This window comes from Salvelinus alpinus, chromosome 23 (assembly GCF_045679555.1).
Source record: "Salvelinus alpinus chromosome 23, SLU_Salpinus.1, whole genome shotgun sequence".
NCBI classification, from domain to species: domain Eukaryota; kingdom Metazoa; phylum Chordata; class Actinopteri; order Salmoniformes; family Salmonidae; genus Salvelinus; species Salvelinus alpinus.
In genome coordinates this window covers 45,166,390-45,187,803 of record NC_092108.1, presented here as the reverse complement: position 1 = coordinate 45,187,803, position 21,414 = coordinate 45,166,390, and the positions used below count along the sequence as shown (strand labels likewise).

The 21,414-nt window shown below is 44.1% G+C and overlaps 1 protein-coding gene across 2 annotated transcripts in view; it reads left to right on the top strand.

The window, feature by feature from the left end:
* The window catches only part of LOC139551139 (metabotropic glycine receptor-like), an 83,499-nt gene extending 62,549 nt beyond the window's left edge, over nucleotides 1–20,950 (top strand). For both annotated transcript variants that reach the window (XM_071362557.1, XM_071362556.1), the window contains 6 exons: nucleotides 1,913–2,022; nucleotides 3,258–3,496; nucleotides 7,294–7,432; nucleotides 13,006–13,111; nucleotides 13,452–13,598; nucleotides 17,312–20,950. In XM_071362557.1, the coding sequence (XP_071218658.1) occupies nucleotides 1,913–2,022; nucleotides 3,258–3,496; nucleotides 7,294–7,432; nucleotides 13,006–13,111; nucleotides 13,452–13,598; nucleotides 17,312–19,138 (2,568 nt within the window). In that variant the 3' untranslated portion in view covers nucleotides 19,139–20,950. The remainder of the gene's footprint in view (nucleotides 1–1,912; nucleotides 2,023–3,257; nucleotides 3,497–7,293; nucleotides 7,433–13,005; nucleotides 13,112–13,451; nucleotides 13,599–17,311) is intronic.
* Nucleotides 20,951–21,414: the final 464 nt, after the last annotated feature.

Genomic DNA, 21,414 nt, shown 5'->3' with positions numbered 1-21,414 from the left:
AACCTGGTGCTTTTTGTTATTTTGCTGAAAGCCAGCAAAGCAGTTCAGTCTGTGGAGCTGGGACAAAAGCTCAACTTGGACATTCTCAAATATGTAGACTAGCTCGTGAGAAGGACGTTACTAAATTGGCTGACATACTGGTTGTGTGGTTGACATAATAGTTACAGTTGAAGTCGGAAGTTTACGTACACCTTAGCCAAATACATTTAAACTCCGTTTTTCACAATTCCTGACATTTAATCCTAGTTAAAATTCCCTGTTTTAGGTCAGTTAGGATCACCACTTTATTTTAAGAATGTGAAATGTCAGAATAATAGTAGAGAGAATGATTTATTTCAGCTTTTATTTCTTTCATCACATTCCCAGTGGGTCACAAGTTTACATACACTCAATTAGTATTTGGTAGCATTGCCTTTAAATTGTTTAACTTGGGTCAAATGTTTCGGGTAGCCTTCCACAAGCTTCCCACAATAAGTTGGGTGAAATTTGGCCCATTCCTCCTGACCGAGCTGGTGTAACTGAGTCAGGTTTGTAGGCATCCTTGCTCGCACAAGCTTTTTCAGTTCTGCCCACAAATTTTCTATAGGATTGAGGTCAGGGCTTTGTGATGGCCACTCCAATACCTTGACTTTGTTGTCCTTAAGCCATTTTGCCACATCTTTGGAAGTATGCTTGGGGTCATTGTCCATTTGGAAGACCCATTTGACCCAAGCTTTAACTTCCTGACTAATATCTTGAGATATTGCTTCAATACATCCACATAATTTTCCTGCCTCATGATGCCATCTATTTTGTGAAGTGCACCAGTACCTCCTGCAGCAAAGCACCCCCACAACATGATGCTGCCACCCCCGTGCTTCACAGTTGGGATGGTGGTCTTTTTGTTCCATTAGACCAGAGGGCATTTCTCCAAAAGGACGATCTTTGTCCCCATGTGCAGTTGCAAACCGAAGTCTGGCTTTTTTATGGCGGTTTTGGAGCAGTGGCTTCTTCCTTGCTGAGCGGCCTTTCAGGTTATGTCGATATAGCACTCGTTTTACTGTGGATATAGATACTTTTGTACCTGTTTCCTCCAGCATCTTCACAAGATCCTTTGCTGTTGTTCTGGGATTGATTTGCACTTTTCGCACCAAAGTATGTTAATCTCTATGAGACAGAACACGTCTCCTTCTTGAGCGGTATGACGGCTGCGTGGTCCCATGGTGTTTATACTTGCGTACTATTGTTTGTACAGATGAATGTGGTACCTTCAGGCATTTGGAAATTGCCCCCAAGTATAAACCAGACTTGTGGAGGTCTGCAATTTTTTTAAGGAGGTCTTTCTGATTTCTTTTGATTTTCCCATGATGTCAAGCAAAGAGGCACTGAGTTTGAAGGTAGGCCTTGAAATACATCCACAGGTACACCTCCAATTGACTCAAAGGATGTCAATAAGCCTATCGGAAGCTTCTAAAGCCATGACGTCATTTTCTGGAACATTCTAAGCTGTTTAAAGGTACAGTCAACTAAGTGTATGTAAACTTCTGACCCACTGGAATTGTGATACAGTGATTTATAAGTGAAATAATCTGTCTGTAAACAATTGTTGGAAAAATGACTTGTGTCATGCACAAAGTAGATGTCCTAACCGACTTGCCAAAACTATAGTTTGCTAACAATACATTTGTGGAGTGGTTGAAAAACGAGTTTTAATGACTCCAACCTAAGTGTATGTAAACTTCCGACTTCAACTGTATGTACCACTGTAGGCATGGGTTTGAATCCAATCCGCTCTAGCACAATCTTCTTGCTTTTTCTCGACCCTGTTTTATAAAGAGGGAAAATACTAAATACTAATACTAAATACTTTTTAAATAAAAAATACATCATGTAAAATATAGTCAAAGTAATGTGCATCTCCACTTGTCTTTAGGTGATGATACTGTACTTCAACCCCAGCATGTTCCGCTGTATCCTCCTGAGATGGGTGCGTCTCCTGGGCTTTGCCACAGCCTACGGAACAGTGATCCTGAAGCTTTATAGGTATGTGTTAATTCATTCTATTTTTTATTAGAAGTCTTTCACAGGGGTATATTCGTAAGTACACACAGGAACAACATGTTTTGCACCGTAGCAAACGTTTTGCAACTGCATAATCAGGTAGGTCCCTCTCCGTTTCGCCCGTTCCTAGTGAATACACCCCAGATGTATCACGCAGAGAAACCAATGCCATATGGCCAAATTTGATAATTTCTGCAGTATTCAGCCCAGGACATTGAGTCCTTTCTCCCCCCCAATTTTCCCAATGATGCTCCTTGATGAGTCTGCCCTGTGGAGCGCTCTCTCATATCCAGGTTACTCTCAGAATTGGTCCTGGTTTGCAGTCGTTCTATTTTGCTTCTTAGTAGTCGAAGCGAGAGGACTTAGAGGCAAAGGTAGCACTTTACATTCTCAATCACACAGAACTACTTACCGTAGCATAGAGTTTTCTCCACTCTCCTCTTCTGGAAATGAGTTGGCCCTCATGTTGGCCTTTTTACATTTCACTGAGACAGTAGAGAAACAACTCAATCTGACCATGTGTGTGTAAGAAATAGGTGTGTGTGTGTGTGTGTGGGGGGGGGGGGGGGGTACACCCCCACTTATGTCAGTATAGTTTTGAGAGCAGTGCAGAAAAGAGGGGCCAAAGGGCAGCCTGCTACTTCACCTGACAGAATTACCAATTAAATTCCTCCTGGTGTAGAAAGCTCGAACCATGACCTCAGTGTCAGACCCTCTAGGGGAATCCCACACACAGATATCAAATCTGAGACAGGATCAATCATGGTTGTTCCCTCAGAGAACCCAAAGGTCAAAAGATCTCCTTGTTATATATCTATGCTAATCTAGCCCACACGTCTCAGTGAGACACTAGTGCTTGCAAGGGCTTGCAGCAGTACAGGTAGTATAGAACAAGTAATAACCAAAACGATAGAATTTGCAGTGGTGGAAGGAGTAATGTTGGGATGGTAGTTGTGGTAGTACAGTATTTGCAGTTAAAGTAGTGTTAGTTGTGTCAGTTACATCATTTGTAAAATACATTAATGATGATAGTGATGAAAAGCAATAATGAAAATGATATCTTTACCTGTTTATAACAGAGACCTATTGGCTATAATCTAGTTATATGTTTTTCTCAACGAGAAACATAAAACCATAAAATGATGCTATTAGATGCCAAATTTTGCCTGTTGGGATTTGGGAACAACAACAAACCTTCGCTCTCTTCCCTCCTCCAGGGTGCTGAAGGTGTTCCTGTCCCGTACGGCCCAAAGGACCCCATACATGACCAGCTGGCGGGTGCTGCGTCTGCTGGGGGTCATCCTGCTGGTGGTGCTGTGGTTCCTGGTGGCCTGGACCTCGGCCGTGTGTCAGACACCTGACCGGACGTTGGCCCTTATCAACATGGGCCTCACCCCCGATGGGCTGCAGTTCAGCATGTGCCTGCTGGACCGCTGGGACTACATGATGGCAGTCGGTGAGTCGTGACGGAAGTGTGGACCCCTAGTCAATACCCAGTGGGCAATCTAGTTGAAATGACATCATTAAAGCTAAAAACTGGTTGGAATTATGTCATTGTGACGTTCCGTTTTATGTTTGTAGCGGGTTACTCCAATTGTCGTTTTCATTATCTTGGTTTTATAACAGTACCCAGTACCCTGCCCTGAACATTAGTCACTGTTACTAGCCGGCTACCACCCCGTACTCTACCCTTCACCTTCCCCCCAGTCTGAGGTCCTGAGTGCTCTGGAGCAAGTTTTTATCAAGGATCTTTCTGTGCTTTGCTCCCTTCATCTTTGCCTCAATCCTGACTAGTCTCCCAGTCCCTGAAAACATTCCCACAGCATGATGCTGCCACCATCATGCTTCATCATAGGGATGGTGCCAGGTTTCCTCCAGACATGACGCTTTTCATTCAGGCCAAATAGTTCAATCTTGGTTTCATCAGACCAGATAATCTTGTTTCTCATGGTCTGAGAGTCTTTAGGTTCCTTTTGGCAAACTCCAAGTGGGTTGTCATGTGCCTTTTACTCAGGAGTGGCTTCCGTCTGGCCACTCTACCATAAAGGCCTGATTGGTGGAGAGCTGCAGAGATGATTGACCTTCTGGAAGGTTCTCCCATCTCCACAGAGGAACTCTAGAGCTCTGTCAGAGTGACCATCGGGTCCCTGACCAAGACCCTTCTCCCATGAATGCTCAGTTTGGCCAGGCGACCAGCTCTAGGAAGAGTCTTGGTGGTCCAAACTGCTTCCATTTAAGAATGGCACTGTACATACACTGAACAAAATTATAAACGCAACATGTATTGGTCCCATGTGTTGGTCCCATGTTTCATGACCAGATAATCCATCCACCTGACAGGTGTGACATATCAATAATCTGATTAAACAGCATGATAATAACACAGGTGCACCTTGTGCTGGGGGCAATTAAAGGCCATTTTAAAATGTGCAGTTTTGTCACACAACACAATGCCACAGATGTCTCAAGTTTGCTGACTGCAGGAATGTTCACCAGAGCTGTTGCCAGAGAATTGAATGTTAATTTCTCTATCATAAACTGCCTCTAACATTGTTTTAGACAATTTGGCAGTACGTTCAACCGGCCTCACAATCGCAGACCATGTACATCCGACTTCTTCACCTGTGGGATCGTCTGAGGGGGTGTGGGGGGTTTGCTGAGGGTATTTCTGTCTGTAATAAAGCCCTTGGGGGGAAAGACATCTTTCTTATTGGCTGGGCCTGACTCCCCAGTGGGTGGACCTGGCTGCCAAGTTGGTGGGCCTATGGTTGCACCCCTGCCCAGTCATGTGAAATTCATAGATTAGGGCCTAATTAGGGCCTGACTGATTTCCTTATATGAACTATAACACTGTAAAATCTTCGAAATTGTTGCATGTTGCGTTTATATTTTTGTTCAGTATACATTTATATTCCGGACTCTGGTATTGCTCGTTCTAATATTTCTATATTTCTAAATATTTATTTATTATTTTTTTTGGGGGGGGGGGTTTGCATGTATTGTTTTGTATTGTTAGGAATTACTACACTGTTGGAGCTAGGAACATAAGCATTTCGCTACACCCGCAATAACATCTTCAAAATATGTGTACCTGACCAGTAAAATTGTATTTTATTTGATACTAGGCCCTACTCCTATTATCATCGCCACTGGGGCTGATGCTGATGTTGTTGTTTGTTTCATCATTCCTAAAGCCAAACTGTAGGTGGGAACACAAATGGACTCCTCCAGTCTCCGAATAACAAGTTCAAATAGGAGAATTGCCAAGCCCCTTCTAGAGGGGAATGTGACAGGCAGCTGAGACACAGGACCTATCATCTAATCCTTTTTAAAGAGGATGAATCCCTGAGAAGCGGTGTGCTCTGCTCTGTCAGAGGACCTTGAGAGAGATAGGGACAGCGATGCGGAGAGTGTTTTCACCAACGGGTTTGAGATACGATGTAAGAACATTGTGCAGCTTCGCAGGGGAGGCAGAGACAGCTAGAGTGCCTGTAAATAGAAATGGTGAAGAGGAGAGATCGGTCTGCGGTCGGGGGTAGGGGGTCAGCCGCCCCGCTGATTGTTCTGACAGCTTGTGGAAACGCGTGGGCGATATCCACCCGTCTAAGGTGCTATCAGGTTTAAGGTGCTGTACAGGAAAATAATTAAAAAAGAGAACATACAATTATTATTTGTATTGTTTTGGGGTTCTACAATAATGATAAAAATTATTTATCAGTTAATGAAAAAAAAGTGTTGATCTAATAAGAAATTACTTATTCCTCCCACCAGCATTTACAAACAGCTCACCATGCATACTGATTACATATTAAATAGCTTATAATTAGTCATCATGATTCACAAAATATTAATAATAATACACTCTAATCACTATTTACAGATGAAAATCCGCAATCCGACATGATCCCTGTTGTCTTTGGTGTTAATTATTGAATGAATGTAAATTAGGGCTGTTTTTATGGGCAGACAATAGAGAGCAGTTCTGAGAATGTAGAACAAAGGAAAGATGAGAGACTCGGACTGCTTTACAGTTCTGATAACAGTTCTTGGAAATGGAATATAAATTAGCATCACCGTTATGGGCTCCCGAATAAGAATGAATCAGTCCTGAAACAGTTCTGAAAAGTGGGTCGTATTCATTTGGGCATGCAACGGAAAATGTTTGAAACAGTTTTGAGCAGTTCTGAGAACAGTTCTAAAAACATAGAATAAAGGAGAGACGAGAGACTTGGACTGTCTTACAGTTCTGAGACCAGTTCAGAGAACTTAGGATAATGCCAGTTCTGAGTACAGTTCTTACAATGTAGAATTAACCAAGATGTGAGACTCAGACTTCCTTTCAGTTTGCTAACCACCAGCGACCTTTGGACAATAGAGAGGATCTCTATCCAGCAGGAGATCTGTCAACGAGGCAGTGGGCTGGCAGTCAAGCAGTGGGTAATCACTGTTGGCAGAAAGGGGAACTCTCACGGGCACAGCAAAATTAGTAACTGTCAGTGGCTAGTGACTACATGATGTGCAGCCATCAACACTTGACAGGCTGAGGTCCTTGAATTTTGCCAATTCTTTCCCGCTGAATTGTGGCCTTTTCAAAACGGACTAGGATCTTTTTTTGTATTCTTTGAATGGGACATGAGGATAGGGCTGTGACGATTATGGAATTTTTGATAACGATTGATTGTCATGCAAATTATGACCACGGCTATGGTCATAATGGTCTTCTTTTTTTTTCAGCTTGTAATGTATCATAATGCATCTTTGAAAATGTGTTACACAGCGTTGATGACACCCCTGTCTCAAAAACAAGGGGGTTTCTCCTTGTGACCGTGCCGCTTGGCTCATAAAAGTATTACAAATTTTACCCACTTCATGTCAAAATGAAAAACTGCTATTGAGTAAACTATATCTACTTGAATATAAAGTTGAATCCCTCCATCTCCTAAATTATATGTATTATGACAATAATTTTTTTTGTTCATGGTTTATTGTCCATAATTGTCGGTTACACAATCATATGATAATTGTGCCAGCCCTACACGAGGAGACCCTTGAATTGTATTGCTAAATAACAAGTTACATGTATGCCATTTTGTGCAAACCAAAGCAAACAATGGTTGTCGTAAATAAAGCAGATCTTCCAGAATCTTCCATTTGAATTTGCAGTCATTGTATGTTGTGTATCTCTGCTATTTGTGTGTTAGAGTTAAGGACAATGGTCTAACCCACCTGTATTGTTAACCTCTCCTAATCTAGCTGAGTTCCTGTTTCTTCTGTGGGGAGTGTACCTCTGCTATGCTGTCCGGACCGTACCTTCAGCCTTCCATGAACCACGCTACATGACTGTTGCCATATACAATGAACTCCTCATATCGGCAATATTCCACACCATTAAGTAAGTAATAAGAGAGAGAGAGAGAGAGAGAGTCTATACTGTGTATGCCCTTACAAATGTGTGACCCTATAGGTTATAATCATAATCAGGAAGAGATATAGGCCTCTAAGCAGGAGAATAACAGGAGCAGAACATCCCCAGTTAAAAGGCAGAATAGAGCGCTCCCTCTCATCAAGCAAATGAGTAGTCAGCAGGACAGCTTGGATAAGCCACTTGAACAGAGGTGAATAAAATATGCCTGCACCAGGCAGACAGTGCATAAATCTGCCAAGGCTTAAAATAAACTCCTTATGCCCTGTTCCTCTACCTGAATCTGCTGGAGGAGCTGACACTGGTTGGTGGCACTGGCTTGATGAGCCACCTCCTCATATGACCACCAGGAGAACTACAAGTGTGTGTGGGGAAGGGGGGTGGGGGGAAAGAGGGTTGTGTGTGTGTGTGTGTGTGTGTGTGTGTGTGTGTGTGTGTGTGTGTGTGTGTGTGTGTGTGTGTGTGTGTGTGTGTGTGTGCGTGTGCGCGAGGAGGGGTCGTGTGTGTGCTGACAACTGTGCTTGTTCGTAGTAGCCATTGCCTCAATGTACAAGTTATCACTCGGCAAACAATATATGTAAAGTGGCACCTAAAACATTCATCACAAAGCTGCATGTAGAACTTGTCTGTAATATTTAAGATCATCACAAACAGCTGGGTCCCAATGAATACCTTTTGTAAATCCCATTGAAAGTAACGGATGTTGGCGTACGTACAGTATGAGCATAAATAAGTCTATTGTCATGCTTATCTCTGCCGGAACAAACCAGCAAGGTTATGGCATACCCATCAATCTAACCCCGAGATTGTATCTGAAGAGGTTTCATAACAACATGTTGGCATGCCTCACCCAATAACAAACCAGCTGTGATTGAATATGCCTACATTGAATATTACAACTGTGACGGGAGTGGGGGAAAAAATCGAATACTTTAAATCTGTCCCCTAAATGTAAAATTCTAAACAGCACCCTCATGAATGTCTTTGATGAACCGAACCCCAAAAAGAAACTCGTCGCCGTCTCTGAGGGATCGGAGAGAGCAGCCAGGTTGCTGGAGCCCAACGATAAGGGCTGGCAGACTAAGGGAGGAGAGGAGGAGGGGATGGAGGGAGGAGAGGAGGAGGGATGGAGGGAGTCGTGATGTTGCTTTTCAACCCATGCCAAAAACACCCGTTGGGATGACTAAAACTGCTGAACTCTATTTCTTGAACTGCATTGTTGGTTAAGGGCTTGTAAGTAAGCATTTCACGGTAAGGTCTACACCTGTTGTATTCGGCGCACATGACCAATACGATTTGATTTGACTAACATGATTACTGAATCTTACTATCCGAGGAGCAGTTGATAGAGGGATGGAGGGACGGAGGGACAGAGACTTTTGTTGCACTTTGACCGCTGTCCCTCGGCGCCATGATCCCCGTTGAATTAGTCAAGGATATGAAAGAGGTCAACTCTTGTAAATTCACTTGCCTCGTTTAAAGTTTGACGCTTAGCCCTTATCCTAACCTTAAACTTAATCCTTACCTTAGCCCTAACTCTAACCTTAATCCACAGAATTGTCTAGAATGTAACTTTATGCTGTAGCATTAAGATTTCCCTTCAGTGGAACTAAGGGGCCTAGCCCGAACCATGAAAGGACAGCCGCAGACCATTATTCCTTTTCCACCAAACTTTACAGTTGCCACTATGCATTGGGGCAGGTAGCGTTCTCCTGGCATCCACCAAACCCAGTTTTGTCCATCGGACTGCCAGATGGTGAAGCGTGATTCATCACTCCAGAGAACGCGTTTCCACTGCTCCAGAGTCCAATGGCGGCGAGCTTTACACCACTCCAGCTGACGCTTGGCATTGCACATGGTGTACTTAGGCTTGTGTGCGGCTGCTCGGCCATGGAAACACATTTCATGAAGCTCCCGATGAACAGTTCTTGTGCTGACGTTGCTTCCAGAGGCAGTTTATAACTCGGTAGTGAGTGTTGCAACCGAGGACAGACGACTGCTACGCGCTTCAGCGCTCAGCGGCCCCGTTCTGTGAGCTTGTGTGGCTTACCACTCCGCAGCTGAGCAGTTGTTGCTCCTAGACGTTTCCAATTCAGAATAACAGCACTTACAGTTGACCGAGGCAGTTCTAGCAGGACAGAAATGTGATGAACTGAAAGGTGGCATCCTATGACGGTGCCACGTTGAATGTCACTGAGCTCTTCAGTACGGGTCATTCTAATGCCCATGTTTGTCTATGAAGATTGCATGGCTGTGTGCTCGATTTTATACACTTGTCAGCAACGGGTGTGGCAGAAATAACCGAATCCACTAATTTGAAGGGGTGTCCAGATCCTTTTGTATATATAGTGTATATGCAGAGTACGATAGAATGGAATATGGGATAAAACAACAAGGACTGTACCTAATAATGACCTAATAACCATGTATTCCATAGTAACACCAGATTAATGACTAGCATGGCAATAGCACAGTAAGAATAATGGCAAGGACTGTATATTATACAAATAGTAGGCTATTGCACAGCAGCACACAAGAGCAAGGACTGTATTTAAATGTACAGTATAGGAAATAGGAAGTAGTAAACAATATCAGTAGTAACATAATAATAACAGGAATGAGAACTACATAGAATACTGCTACTGTAGCACGTACTACAAGGATAACAACAGCGATAACTTTGTTTACGCATCCCATGCACACATGTCCACCCACGTTCTGAGACTGGTAAAACACAGTAAATACTTATATACTTGAGGGAGCATGCAACAGACCCGATTTTCCAGTGCTGGGCTGGCTAGGAGCATCTGACCAATCAATCACAGGATGCATGATCAGTGCATGGGCAGAGTGTGGGGTGCATTGGGACAGTCTGATTGGCTGAAGCCACAAGCTGGAGGTAATCGATATCTCGTGTGAGGCTAGACTATGCAGTGCCAGCCAGACATAAACAACAACACACACGCTGTAAATTAGTCCCACAGTGCCCTCGGCAGGGGGATTCTGTAACGCTTTTCTCTTTTCTGATTTTTTGTTCAGGACTAGGCTTAATCTGTGTCTGGGAATGCCACTGTGCTCGAGCTGGGTCCAGATTCTACTGCTTGTCAGAGGTGCTGCAGACAAAGTTGAGCTCCTGGGTCTCAGGCAGACTAACCCACTGGTGACATCCATCTCTTTTTACTGCCCCGGTTCTCCCCGCTCCGGTTCTCCCACAGTCCTCCATGTTTCCTGGAGCCCAGTTGTGGTAGCCGGTGGGCTCTTCACATATTTGTCTCATAATGTCTCATAAACACACATTCCTCCTTCCCTATTTGAAATATCCTTCACTGCAAGTGTTATCTGACCACTACCACTTTCTTAACACTGTGCCCTTCTCCAGCCTGCTTCAGTATAGCCACTGTCCACAGTTTTAGTCAGTCTGTCCATGTCCCGTGTTGTCTATGGTGGCCAAGTCAATGTACTTATCTCTGCGGTAACGCTGTGCTTCAGTCCACGGCTTGTTTTCGTTCAGAAAGTGATACTCTTCATGAAGGGAAATGGAAGGGAAAGGGAAAACTTGTTGTTGGGGGTTAACTGCCTTGCTCAAGGGCAGAACGGCAGATTTTCCCACTTTTCCGGCTCAGGGATTCAAACCAACAACCAAAAGTTACTGACCCAACATTCTTAACTGCTAGGCTAAGCATACATCTGAGCCAGGGGTTCCATAGCGCTCAGACAGAGAATCCAACAGCCTTGTGCACTGTCTATCAGATTTGAAAGAACACATTAAATGTCAAGAAATCTTTAATGCAAAGGGTAAGTTGAAGAAGAGTGGTGAAGAAAAGAGAAGGTAACTCTTTACACTGGAAGGTGTGGGTCTCTCCTGCTGAGGTGTGGAAGATGACAGCACGTCTGGGGTTGTTGTCGTTGTTCCAGTGGGTTACCGACGAGGAGCTCAGCGCCGTCGAGCTTCGTAGGATTGTGGTATCCTCTGTCGGTGACGAAAACAGCAGTCACTCTGTACACATCCAGCAGGTCATCTCTCCAGCAGGGGTCGGTGTCCTTCTTAGTGAAGCTGCATATCCCGTAATACTCTGGGTTTCCATTCCGATTCATGGCATAAGAAGCTTCATATTCACCAAACTGTGATGACACTCGTTTCAACGCCACGTTTACTCTTGGGGTACTTCCTAATAACACAACTCTCATTAAAGAGCAGAGAGATAGACTCCACTGCATAGGTAGTGGTGGAGGATCCGTTTGCATAGGTAGTGGTGGAGCAAAGTTTTGAGTTTGCGTGCATCCTGGTACTTTTGTTTTCCCACATTGTTTTTTTTGATCCATGCAAATCATGCCTATTTGAGTTTTTCCTAGTATTTGGGATTAATTAGGATCCCCATTAGCTTGCGCAAAAACAGAAGCTACTCTTCCTGGGGTCCACATGAAATATGACATTCTGTAATAGATGGTACTGAACATTATTAGTCAAGGACTGAACTACATGGCGTGTTGTTGTGCAGGAGGTTCCCTAGTCGAAAAATCTTATAGGATTCCAATAAATAAAAAATCATGTTAGAATACAAAATAAAATTGTATCAGATTATGGAACTTATCCAATAGGTTTGTTTTATTCTTTTAGATTCTAATAGGATTTTTTTTATTGGAATGCTGTAGGATTTTTTTGACTAGGGTAAAAATGTGTTCTTTTTTTAGGAGATTGGATATACTATTTATTTATTTTTTAGGGACAGATGTAAGTACAGATAGGGAGACAGATATAGAGAGGGGTACAGAAAGTGGTTTAGGGAAGACAGTCGGCCGAGCCAAGCTCGAACCCCCGTCGAAGAGGGGCATGGAAACACGTTGTTTCCATGTGGTTGATACCACTCCATTGACTCCAAGTTTGTGGATACCCCTTCAAATGAGTGGATTTGGCTATTTTAGCCACACCCGTTGCTGACAGGTGTATAAAATCGAGCACACAGCCATGCAATCTCCATAGACAAACATTGGCAGTAGAATGGCCTTACCGAAGAGCTCAGTGACTTTCAACGTGGCACTGTCATAGGATGCCATCCTTCCAGCCGCGAAGTGGTAGAAAACAAGCAGAATGGGACCGCCGAGTTCTGAAGCGCGTCACCACAATAAACGTTTGTCGGGAGCTTCATGAAATGGATTGGGGTGGCAAAATCCTACATGATTTATCAAAAACCTATAGGATTGATTTCCAATAGGGGGAAAAATAGCCCAATAGATTTCTGATAATGACATAACATTTTCTAGGATTGCGAGAATCCTCTAGGATCCATTAGGATTACTTTTGATTTACAAAAGGAAAAGAGTAGGCCAATAGGACTCTGATAGTTGATAGGATTCTGATAGAGGTGACACAAAATAGGATTGTGAGAATCCTATAGGATTCTATTGGGGGGAAAAAATCACAAATCATATAGGTTCTTTGACTAGGGTTGTGAGTTCCAACCCTGCTCAGGGCAGAATAGAATGCACTCTGTTACACTTAAATTAAAGTGTCCTCAAAACAAACTGTTGCTATCTATTTGCAGGTTCACTCTGGCCCCTCTGTGGCACCCTGACTGGATGCTCATGCTGGTCTTCGCTCACACACACCTCACCGTGACTGTGACTTTGGGACTTCTGCTTGTTCCAAAGGTAACCCTGCTCTCTCTCCTCACCCTTTCCCCTGAATACATAAGCATTACATTTAACAGCTTCTTACTGCAATAATAATTATCGTATTGTAATTTAAGTGCACATCTGGGTATTTTTAAGTCTTATGGAGAACATTTAAACACTCGATGAGTGGGGAATAAACCGTTCATTTCGCAAGATTTAATTAGATGCCAATTAGAAGACAATTAGGAACAATGGGATGATGTCAATCTTGTCTGTTGGTGACATTTTCCTCCTGAAAATACAAGCACGCCGTGAACAAATGCACTATAACATTTTAAATAATGTCACCCTAAGTAGGTTTTCCCCCTCTCGTTAGTTTCTGTCCACAGGGACTCAGGCGAGGGATGACATTGCCACTGAAGCCTATGAGGAGGAGCTGGACATGGGCCGGTCTGGGTCCTACCTCAACAGCAGCATCACCTCAGCCTGGAGTGAGCACAGCCTGGACCCTGAGGACATACGGGTGAGCAGGGTCCCTCTCTGTCTTTTCTGTTCTGTAAACAAATCAAATCAAATGTTATTTGTCACATGCACTGTAAGGTCTACACAACAGGTGTACAGTGAAATGCGTACTTTCAAGTCCTAACCAACAATGCAGTTTTATGTCAAAAAAGTGTTAAGAACGTATTTACTAAAATAAACTGAAAAGAAAAATAAGAAAATAGAAAAATAAATCATTAAAGAGCAACAATAACATAACAGTAGGGAGACTATATACAAGGGGTACTGGTACAGAGTCACTGTGCGGGGGCACAGGTTAGTCGAGGTAATTGAGGTAAGATGTACATGTAGGTAGAGGTAAAGTGACTATGTATAGATAATAAACAGAGAGTAGTTGCAGCATAAATTAATGTAGTCCTGGTAGCCATTTGAGTAGCTGTTCAGGAGTCTTACGGCTAAGGGATAGAAGCTGTTAAGAAGCCTTTTGGACCTAGACTTGGCGCTCCGTTACCGCTTGCCAATCGGTAGCAGAGAGAACAGTCTATGACTAGGGTGGCTGGAGTCTTTGGCAATTTTTAGGGCCTCCCTCTGACACCGCCTGGTATAAAGGTCCTGGATGGCAGGAAGCTTGGCCCCAGTGATTTACTGGGTCGTATGCACTATCCAGGCAGTGATGCAACCATTCAGGATGCTCACGATGGTGCAGCTGTAGAACTTTTTGAGGATCTAAGGACCCATGCCAAATCTTTTCGGTCTCCTGAGGGGGAATAGGCATTGTCGTCCCCTCTTCACGACTGTCTTGGTGTGTTTGGACCATGATAGTTCATTGGTGATGTGGACACTTGAAGCTCTCAACCCGCTCCACTACAGCCATTCAAGGAGAATGGGGGCGTGCTCGCCCTCCTTTTCCTTTAGTCCACGATCATCTCCTTTGTCTTGATCACGTTGAGGGAGAGGTTGTTATCCTGGCACCACACTGCCTGGTTTCTGTCCTCCTCCCAATAGGCTGTTTCATCGTTGTCGGTGACACTGTTGTGTCTTCGGCAAACTTAATGATGGTGTTGGAGTCGTGCTTGGCCATACAGTCATGGGTGAACAGGGAGTACAGAAGGGGACTGAGCACGCACCCCTGAGGAGCCCCCGTGTTGAGGATCAGCGTGGCAGATGTGTTGTTACCTACCCTTACCACCTGGGGGTGGCCCGTGCGGTAGTCCAGGATCCAGTTGCAGAGGGAGGTGTTTAGTCCCAGGGTCCTTAGCTTTGAGGGCATTATGGTGTTGAACCCTGAGCTGTAGTCAATAAATAGCATTCTCACATAGGTGTTCCTTTTGTCAAGGTTGGAAAGGGCAGTGTGGATTGCAATAGAGATTACGTCATCTGTGGATCTGGTGGGGCGATATGCAAATTGGAGTGGGTCTAGGGTTTCTGGGATAATGGTGTTGATGTGAGCCATGACCAGCCTTTCAAAGCACTTCATGGCTACAGACGTGAGTGCTACGGGTCGGTAGTCATTTAGTCAGGTTACCTTGGTGTTCTTGGGCACAGGGACTATGGTGGTCTGCTTGAAACATGTTGGTATAACAGACTCAGTCAGGGACAGGTTGAAAATGTCAGTGAAGACACTTGCTAGTTGGTCCGCGCATGCTCTGAGTACACGTCCTGGTAATCCGTCTGGCCCTGCAGCCTTGAGAATGTTGACCTGTTTAAAGGTCTTACTCACATTGGCTACAGAGAGCGTGTTCACACAGTTGTCCGGAACAGCTGGTGTTCTAATGCATGCTTCGGTGTTGCTTGCCTCGAAGTGACCATAGAAGTAATTTAGCTCATCTGGTAAGCGTGTGTTACTGGGCAGCTCGCGGCTGTGATTCCCTTTGTAGTCCGTAATAGTTTGCAAGCCCTGCCACATCCAACGTGTGTCAGAGCCGGTCTAGTACGATTCAATCTTAGTCCTGTATTGACGCTTTGCCTGTTTGATGGTTCGTAGGAGGACATAGCGGGATTTCTTATAAGCGTCCAGGTTAGAGTCCCGCACCTTGAAAGCGGTAGCTCTACACATTTGCTCAGTGCTGATGTTGCCTGTAATCCATGGCTTCTGGTTGGGGTACGTACGATCACTGTGGGGACGACGTCATCGATGCACTTATTGATGAAACCAGTGATGGATGTGGTGTACTCCTCAATGCCATCGGAAGAATCTCGGAACATATTCCAGTCTGTGCTAGCAAAACAGTCCTGTAGCTTAGCATCTGCGTCATCTGACCACTTCCGTATTGAGCAAGTCACTGGTACTACCTGCTTTAGTTTTTGCTTGTCAGCAGGAATCAGGAGGATAAAGTTATGGCCAGATTTGCCAAATGGAGGCTCGAGGGAGAGCTTTGTATGCGTCTCTGTGTATGGAGTAAAGGTGGTCTAGAGTTTTTTCCCCTCTTGTTGCACATGTATCATGCTGGTAGAAATGAGGTAAAACGGATTTAAGTTTCCCTAAAGTTCCCGGCCACTACGAGCGTCGCCTCTGGATGAGAATTTTCTTGTTTGCTTATGGCCTTATTCAGCTCGTTGAGTGCGGTCTTAGTGCCAGCATCGGTTTGTGGTGGTAAATAGACAGCTACAAAAAATATAGATGAAAACTCTCTTGGTAAATTGTGTGTTCTACAGCTTCTCATGAGATACTTTACCTCAGCCGTGCATAACTAGAGACTTCCTTTATATTAGATTTTGTACACCAGCTGTTATTTACAAATAGACACAGACCGCCACCCCTTGTCTTACCGGAGGCAGCTGTTCTATCTTGCCGATGCATGGAAAACCCAGCCAGCTGTATGCTATCCATGTCGTTGTTCAGCCACGACTTTGTGAAACATAAGATATTACAGTTTTTAATGTCTCTTGGTAGGATACTCTTGATCAGAGCTCATCCATTTTATTATCCAATGATTGCACTTTGGCTAATAGGACTGATGGTAGAGGCGGATTACCCACTCGCTGTCGGAATCTTACAAGGCACCTCAACCTACGTCCTCGATATCTCTGTCTCTTCTTCATGCGAATGACAAGGATTTGAGTCTGAAGTAAATCCTTCACCTCCGACTCGTTAAAGAAAAAATCTTTGTCCAGTACGATGTGTGTAATTGCTGTCCTGATATCCAGAAGCTCTTTTCCGTCATAAGAGATGGTGGCAGAAACATTAGGTACAAAATAAATTACAAATAACACAAAAAAACACACACAATAGCACAATTGGGTAGGAGCCTGTGAAACGGCAGACATCTCCTCTGGCGCCATTCATCTTATTTTACAGAGAAGAGACTGGTTAGATTAAGCACCCATTTGCTGTGTCTTAACAAAGGAAAATACATTTTGTTTGGGAACATGCCCAATCAATGAAGGCGTATCACTGACGGCACCACATTTTAGTAATTAATGATCAAGTTTAATTTGCATAGCGCATTTCATTAGAGTTTGATATGGTAGAGATGTTGTGTCCCTTTTGTTTTTATGTATACATAGGTATTTGGTTTAGAGAGAGCATGTAGATTAAAAACAGGATTGGCCCCAACACTGACCCCTGTGGGAAGTCAATACCTTGCGGCAAAGTTCTGGTCTGTCAAGAAAATGGGCCATGGTTAGCTTGTGTCTGATGTCAGAAAATGTCTGTAGCACAAACACTCATTTTCCTCCTTATGATTTCTCATCCACTTTTCTCTCTCTCGACACCTCTCTGTGTTGCTATTTTAGGATGAGCTAAAGAAGCTCTACGTCCAACTGGAGGTCTACAAGCGCAAGAAGATGTTGGCTAACAACCCCCATGTCCAGAAGAAGCGCAGCTCCAAGAAGGGCCTGGGCCGCTCCCTCATGAGGCGCATCACTGAGATCCCAGAAACTATGCACCGGCACGGCAGCCATGGCAGTCGTGAGGATCGTGACTGTAGTGAGCATGGGAGCAACCGGAGCACCCTTCGACGGAACCCCTTTGACCCATCCCACTCTGGTCACAAGTCCAGGGAAGACTCTCTGAAAAACAAGGTCCTGGGCCTGAAGAAATCGCACAGCTACGACCACGTCTGTGACCAAGGGGAGGAAACTGCTGGCGGAGAGAGCTCGTGTGGGGACAAAATGGCTGCCGGTGAGGGTTCCTTGCTTGGATCCCTCATGAGGAGACAGGTGAAGAAGTCACCAGAGCATGCCCCAAGGGTTGAACCTTCCGAGTCCACGGAGTCAGTGCCCTTGGTCTGCAAGTCGGCCAGCGCGCACAACTTTACAGTGGATAAAAAGCCCATCCACCTGAGGACGTCCATCATGCAGAAGTCACTGAGTGTCATAACCAGTGCCAAAGAGAAGATGCCTGGGCTCACCAGCAAGACACATTGCGTGGAGGAAGCAAGCAAGAAGGGGCTCAAGGGCTGCGATGGGAGGATGCTGTCTGAGGTGGACGAGGCGGAAGAGAAGGAGTGTTATCCCAAGATGATCATCAGCCAGTCGGTGGAGTACTCCAAGACGCCCATGGGCAAGATGGGCATCATGAAGCAGCAGGTGAGTGGCAGCCAGCCGTCCATCAATACAGAGCCAGGGAGAAACCTGTATGACCTCTCCGAGGTGTGCTCTTGGGATGTAGAGGACCCCCCAACCCCCTCGGAAGGAAGGTCACAGAAGCATGTGTCCATTGCTCTGGGAGAGACCACCACGGTCCACAGAGGGGGTGGTGGTGGTGCGGTTAGCACCAAGGGCAGTCGCTCCCAACAGAAGCAACAGGGAGCCGCAGGGCAATCACCTGCAGGCCGACGTCGCTCCAAAGGTAAGGGGAGTGAACCAGACGAGGCCAGAGAAACAAGGAAGCCCAGGTCTCCCAGATCTCCGCTACCTCTCAAACCAGAGGTGTGTCCCTGGGCCTTTGAGGAGCAGCCGGTGTTGGGAGGTGATTCAGACTCCATCTCCCCAGAGAGGATCAGAAGTAAGAAGAGTGTTACACCCACCGATGGGAAGCCCAAGATCCTCCACTCAGACTACTCCAAATCCACAGGGAGTCTGCTGCAGCCGCCCACCCTGATGGTGGACATCTGTCCCTGGGACTACAATGAAGCCCCAGCCCCGCCTTCCCCCAGCCAGGAGAAGAACTGCTCCAGCCCCACGCCTCACTCCAAGCGGAAACGAAAAGGCTCATACTCCTACAAAGAGAGGGGAGAGAGGGGTGAGAGAGAGAAAGGAGGGAGGGACAGGGAGGAAGAGAAGCAGCACAGGTCAAAGAGCAAGGAGAGGAGGAGCTCCTCCAGCAAGCCCTCGGAAAGACGACGTGTCAGCCAATCCTCTGAGGGCGGTCCGGTCACCGCGTCCTCGTCTGGGAGACGGAAAAGCTCGACAAGAGACCCGGAGGCGTCTGAGAACAAGAGAGCGGAGGCATGCCCGTGGGAGGTAGAGAACGCGCCAACCAACATGGCACAGACAAAAACTTCTCCAGCGAAAGAAAACTCTTTGAGTTCTAATTATAAACAACCCATGAGCACTGCCAAAAAGGTTGATGTTTGTCCATGGGATTTTGAAGACAATGGGTCAGAGAAAAGTGCATGATATTTGACATAATGGACTTTATATGTTTTGTATTCACAGCACAAAAGCCCTGCAAACTGGGTTTTAAAGATAGGGGAAATGTGGGGGGAAAAACAATGCACAATTTGCCTTGTGGTTATGTCAAAATCATATTGTGAAGAAAAACATGACACTACCGTCTCTTAAAGCATTCCAAACAAAGTATTTGTTGTTTTGTTAGTTGTGCAATTATGCAACTTAAAGTCACTTTTCTGAAATGTAGAGGAATGTGTTGTCGGTACTCTTTGCTTGTAGATTTTCTCAGTTTGCATTTGTGCACGTTTTTTTTCACATTCTTCAATACATTCAATTGTGTCCTAAGAGTTCTCTTTGGCCTGTATCCTGCATCTGTGCCATTTTTGTCAAGTAATGGTTAAAGTATGAGTTCAGAATGTTGGTCATTGGGAAGTACATCATGTAATTTCCATATTAAGCACAGTGCACAGATAATTATGCCTTAATTTTGGGCCTTATAGATTATACAAAGGATATGCATTTTGAGTGTTGAGCAGGAGAAATAGGTACAAAGGTGAACCGTACATAGTTAACATTTAGTACATAGGTAGCAACATGATGATACATGCCCTGAAGGAAAAATATCTCACCTGGTCTCCATTTAGTCAAACATGCTTTATGTCTGTAAAATAAAACAGAAGTTTATCTTTGATGTATTCATTTCTCAAAAAAACTGCTGTAGCATGTGGCAAAGCACTTCCAAAAGTGTCTTTATGTCCATTCGTCAACTTACATCCAAAACATTTGGTAATGAAGATGTAATACTTGATGTTGCCTATTATAATTCAATGTTCAAGTTCAAAGTTAAAATACAACTTAAAACATAAAGCTTTCAAGAATGTTTCTATGTGCATTAATATGAAAATATGATATGGAAAAAATATTGAAGCAGTATTGTAATCCCAAAGGTTCCCCCCTCTTATACAATGTTGACATTAATTTACATATGTTAATTTTAGGTGAATCATTAACAAGTTTTGTCTTGTACTTTTCCCAAACATCAATATATCAAACTTTTTATTTGAAGGTTTATGTATAATCACTCTTATGGACCAAAAGCCAAGAAAAGTCAGATGGATTATACAGCATATTTTACTTTTGCTTGCTTTCCAAATCCATGTAATTGCTTGATAACACCTTATAGTTGTTCACCTAAAATCAAATGCTATGACATTGATTGTCAAAATAGTGTCACCATAGATTCCACACAGGTAGGTGTGTGTGTGTGTGTGTGTGCATTATTGCATGTGTGCAAAGTGCGTGGGTGTGTACAGTGTGTGTGCATTATTGCATGTGTGTGTGGGTGTGTACAGCGTGTGTGTGTCTGCATCATTGCATTGCATGAAAAGCGTTTGCCACTTTAGCATTATTACCGATTCCCTCTTCCTTTATATGGCCTTTGTAACATTTTAGTGGTGGTGATTTGATCTACTCCACCAGTAACTAGTAACTCTTGTTGTTGAATGTTGTCAGTATTCATTATTGCAATGGAAAACCTTCGCAATGGAAAGAAACATTTCTTATTAGACAAGTTGGGTTTATTTCCTCCCTGTTTGCCTGTTTTTCTCCATTTGGTATCCTGGTGAATAAGATCTAGGTAATCAGGAACACGGTTATGCTGTATGAATGCTACAGTGGCTTCTGCATGACACTACACATATTGGCCCAACGTCTCACTGCTCTTCGCAAACCCTGCTCCATCAGACGGTTATGACTTGTTTGTTAAGTGAACTTGTACCACTATTGTATGCTTGCAATAAATATTCATATAAAACTCAATCTTATTTTCTGTTGTTATTTGACGGGTATTGTCGAACAGTGCTGACTAACCATGGTCTGGAGAGAATACCTACTACTTCATCACATAGAACAACACTAACCCCTGGTGGAGATAAGCATGCATAACTGTCGACATAATATTTTCTGCCAGACTTGTATTTCATGCCCAAATCATTTCAAAGTCTCTGGAGGGGATCGTGTCGCTACTTAATTTGTTTGAACTTTGGAGAACATTGATTTTGGTTCGAAAATACAAATATTCTTGGCAGTGACATGGTAAGCAAATCCAAAGGGTGGATTGCAGTTTTCTCCTTGTCCATAGACTGCTTTCAATAAGAAGAAAAAAATGTACATTTGTAATTTGGCTGGTCTATCCATTTAATGGGCTCATACATGCTTATGACAAGTCTTAAAATGTTACTTCCTCATCCTTGAATTGTTTTTACAGACTAGAATTTCACCAG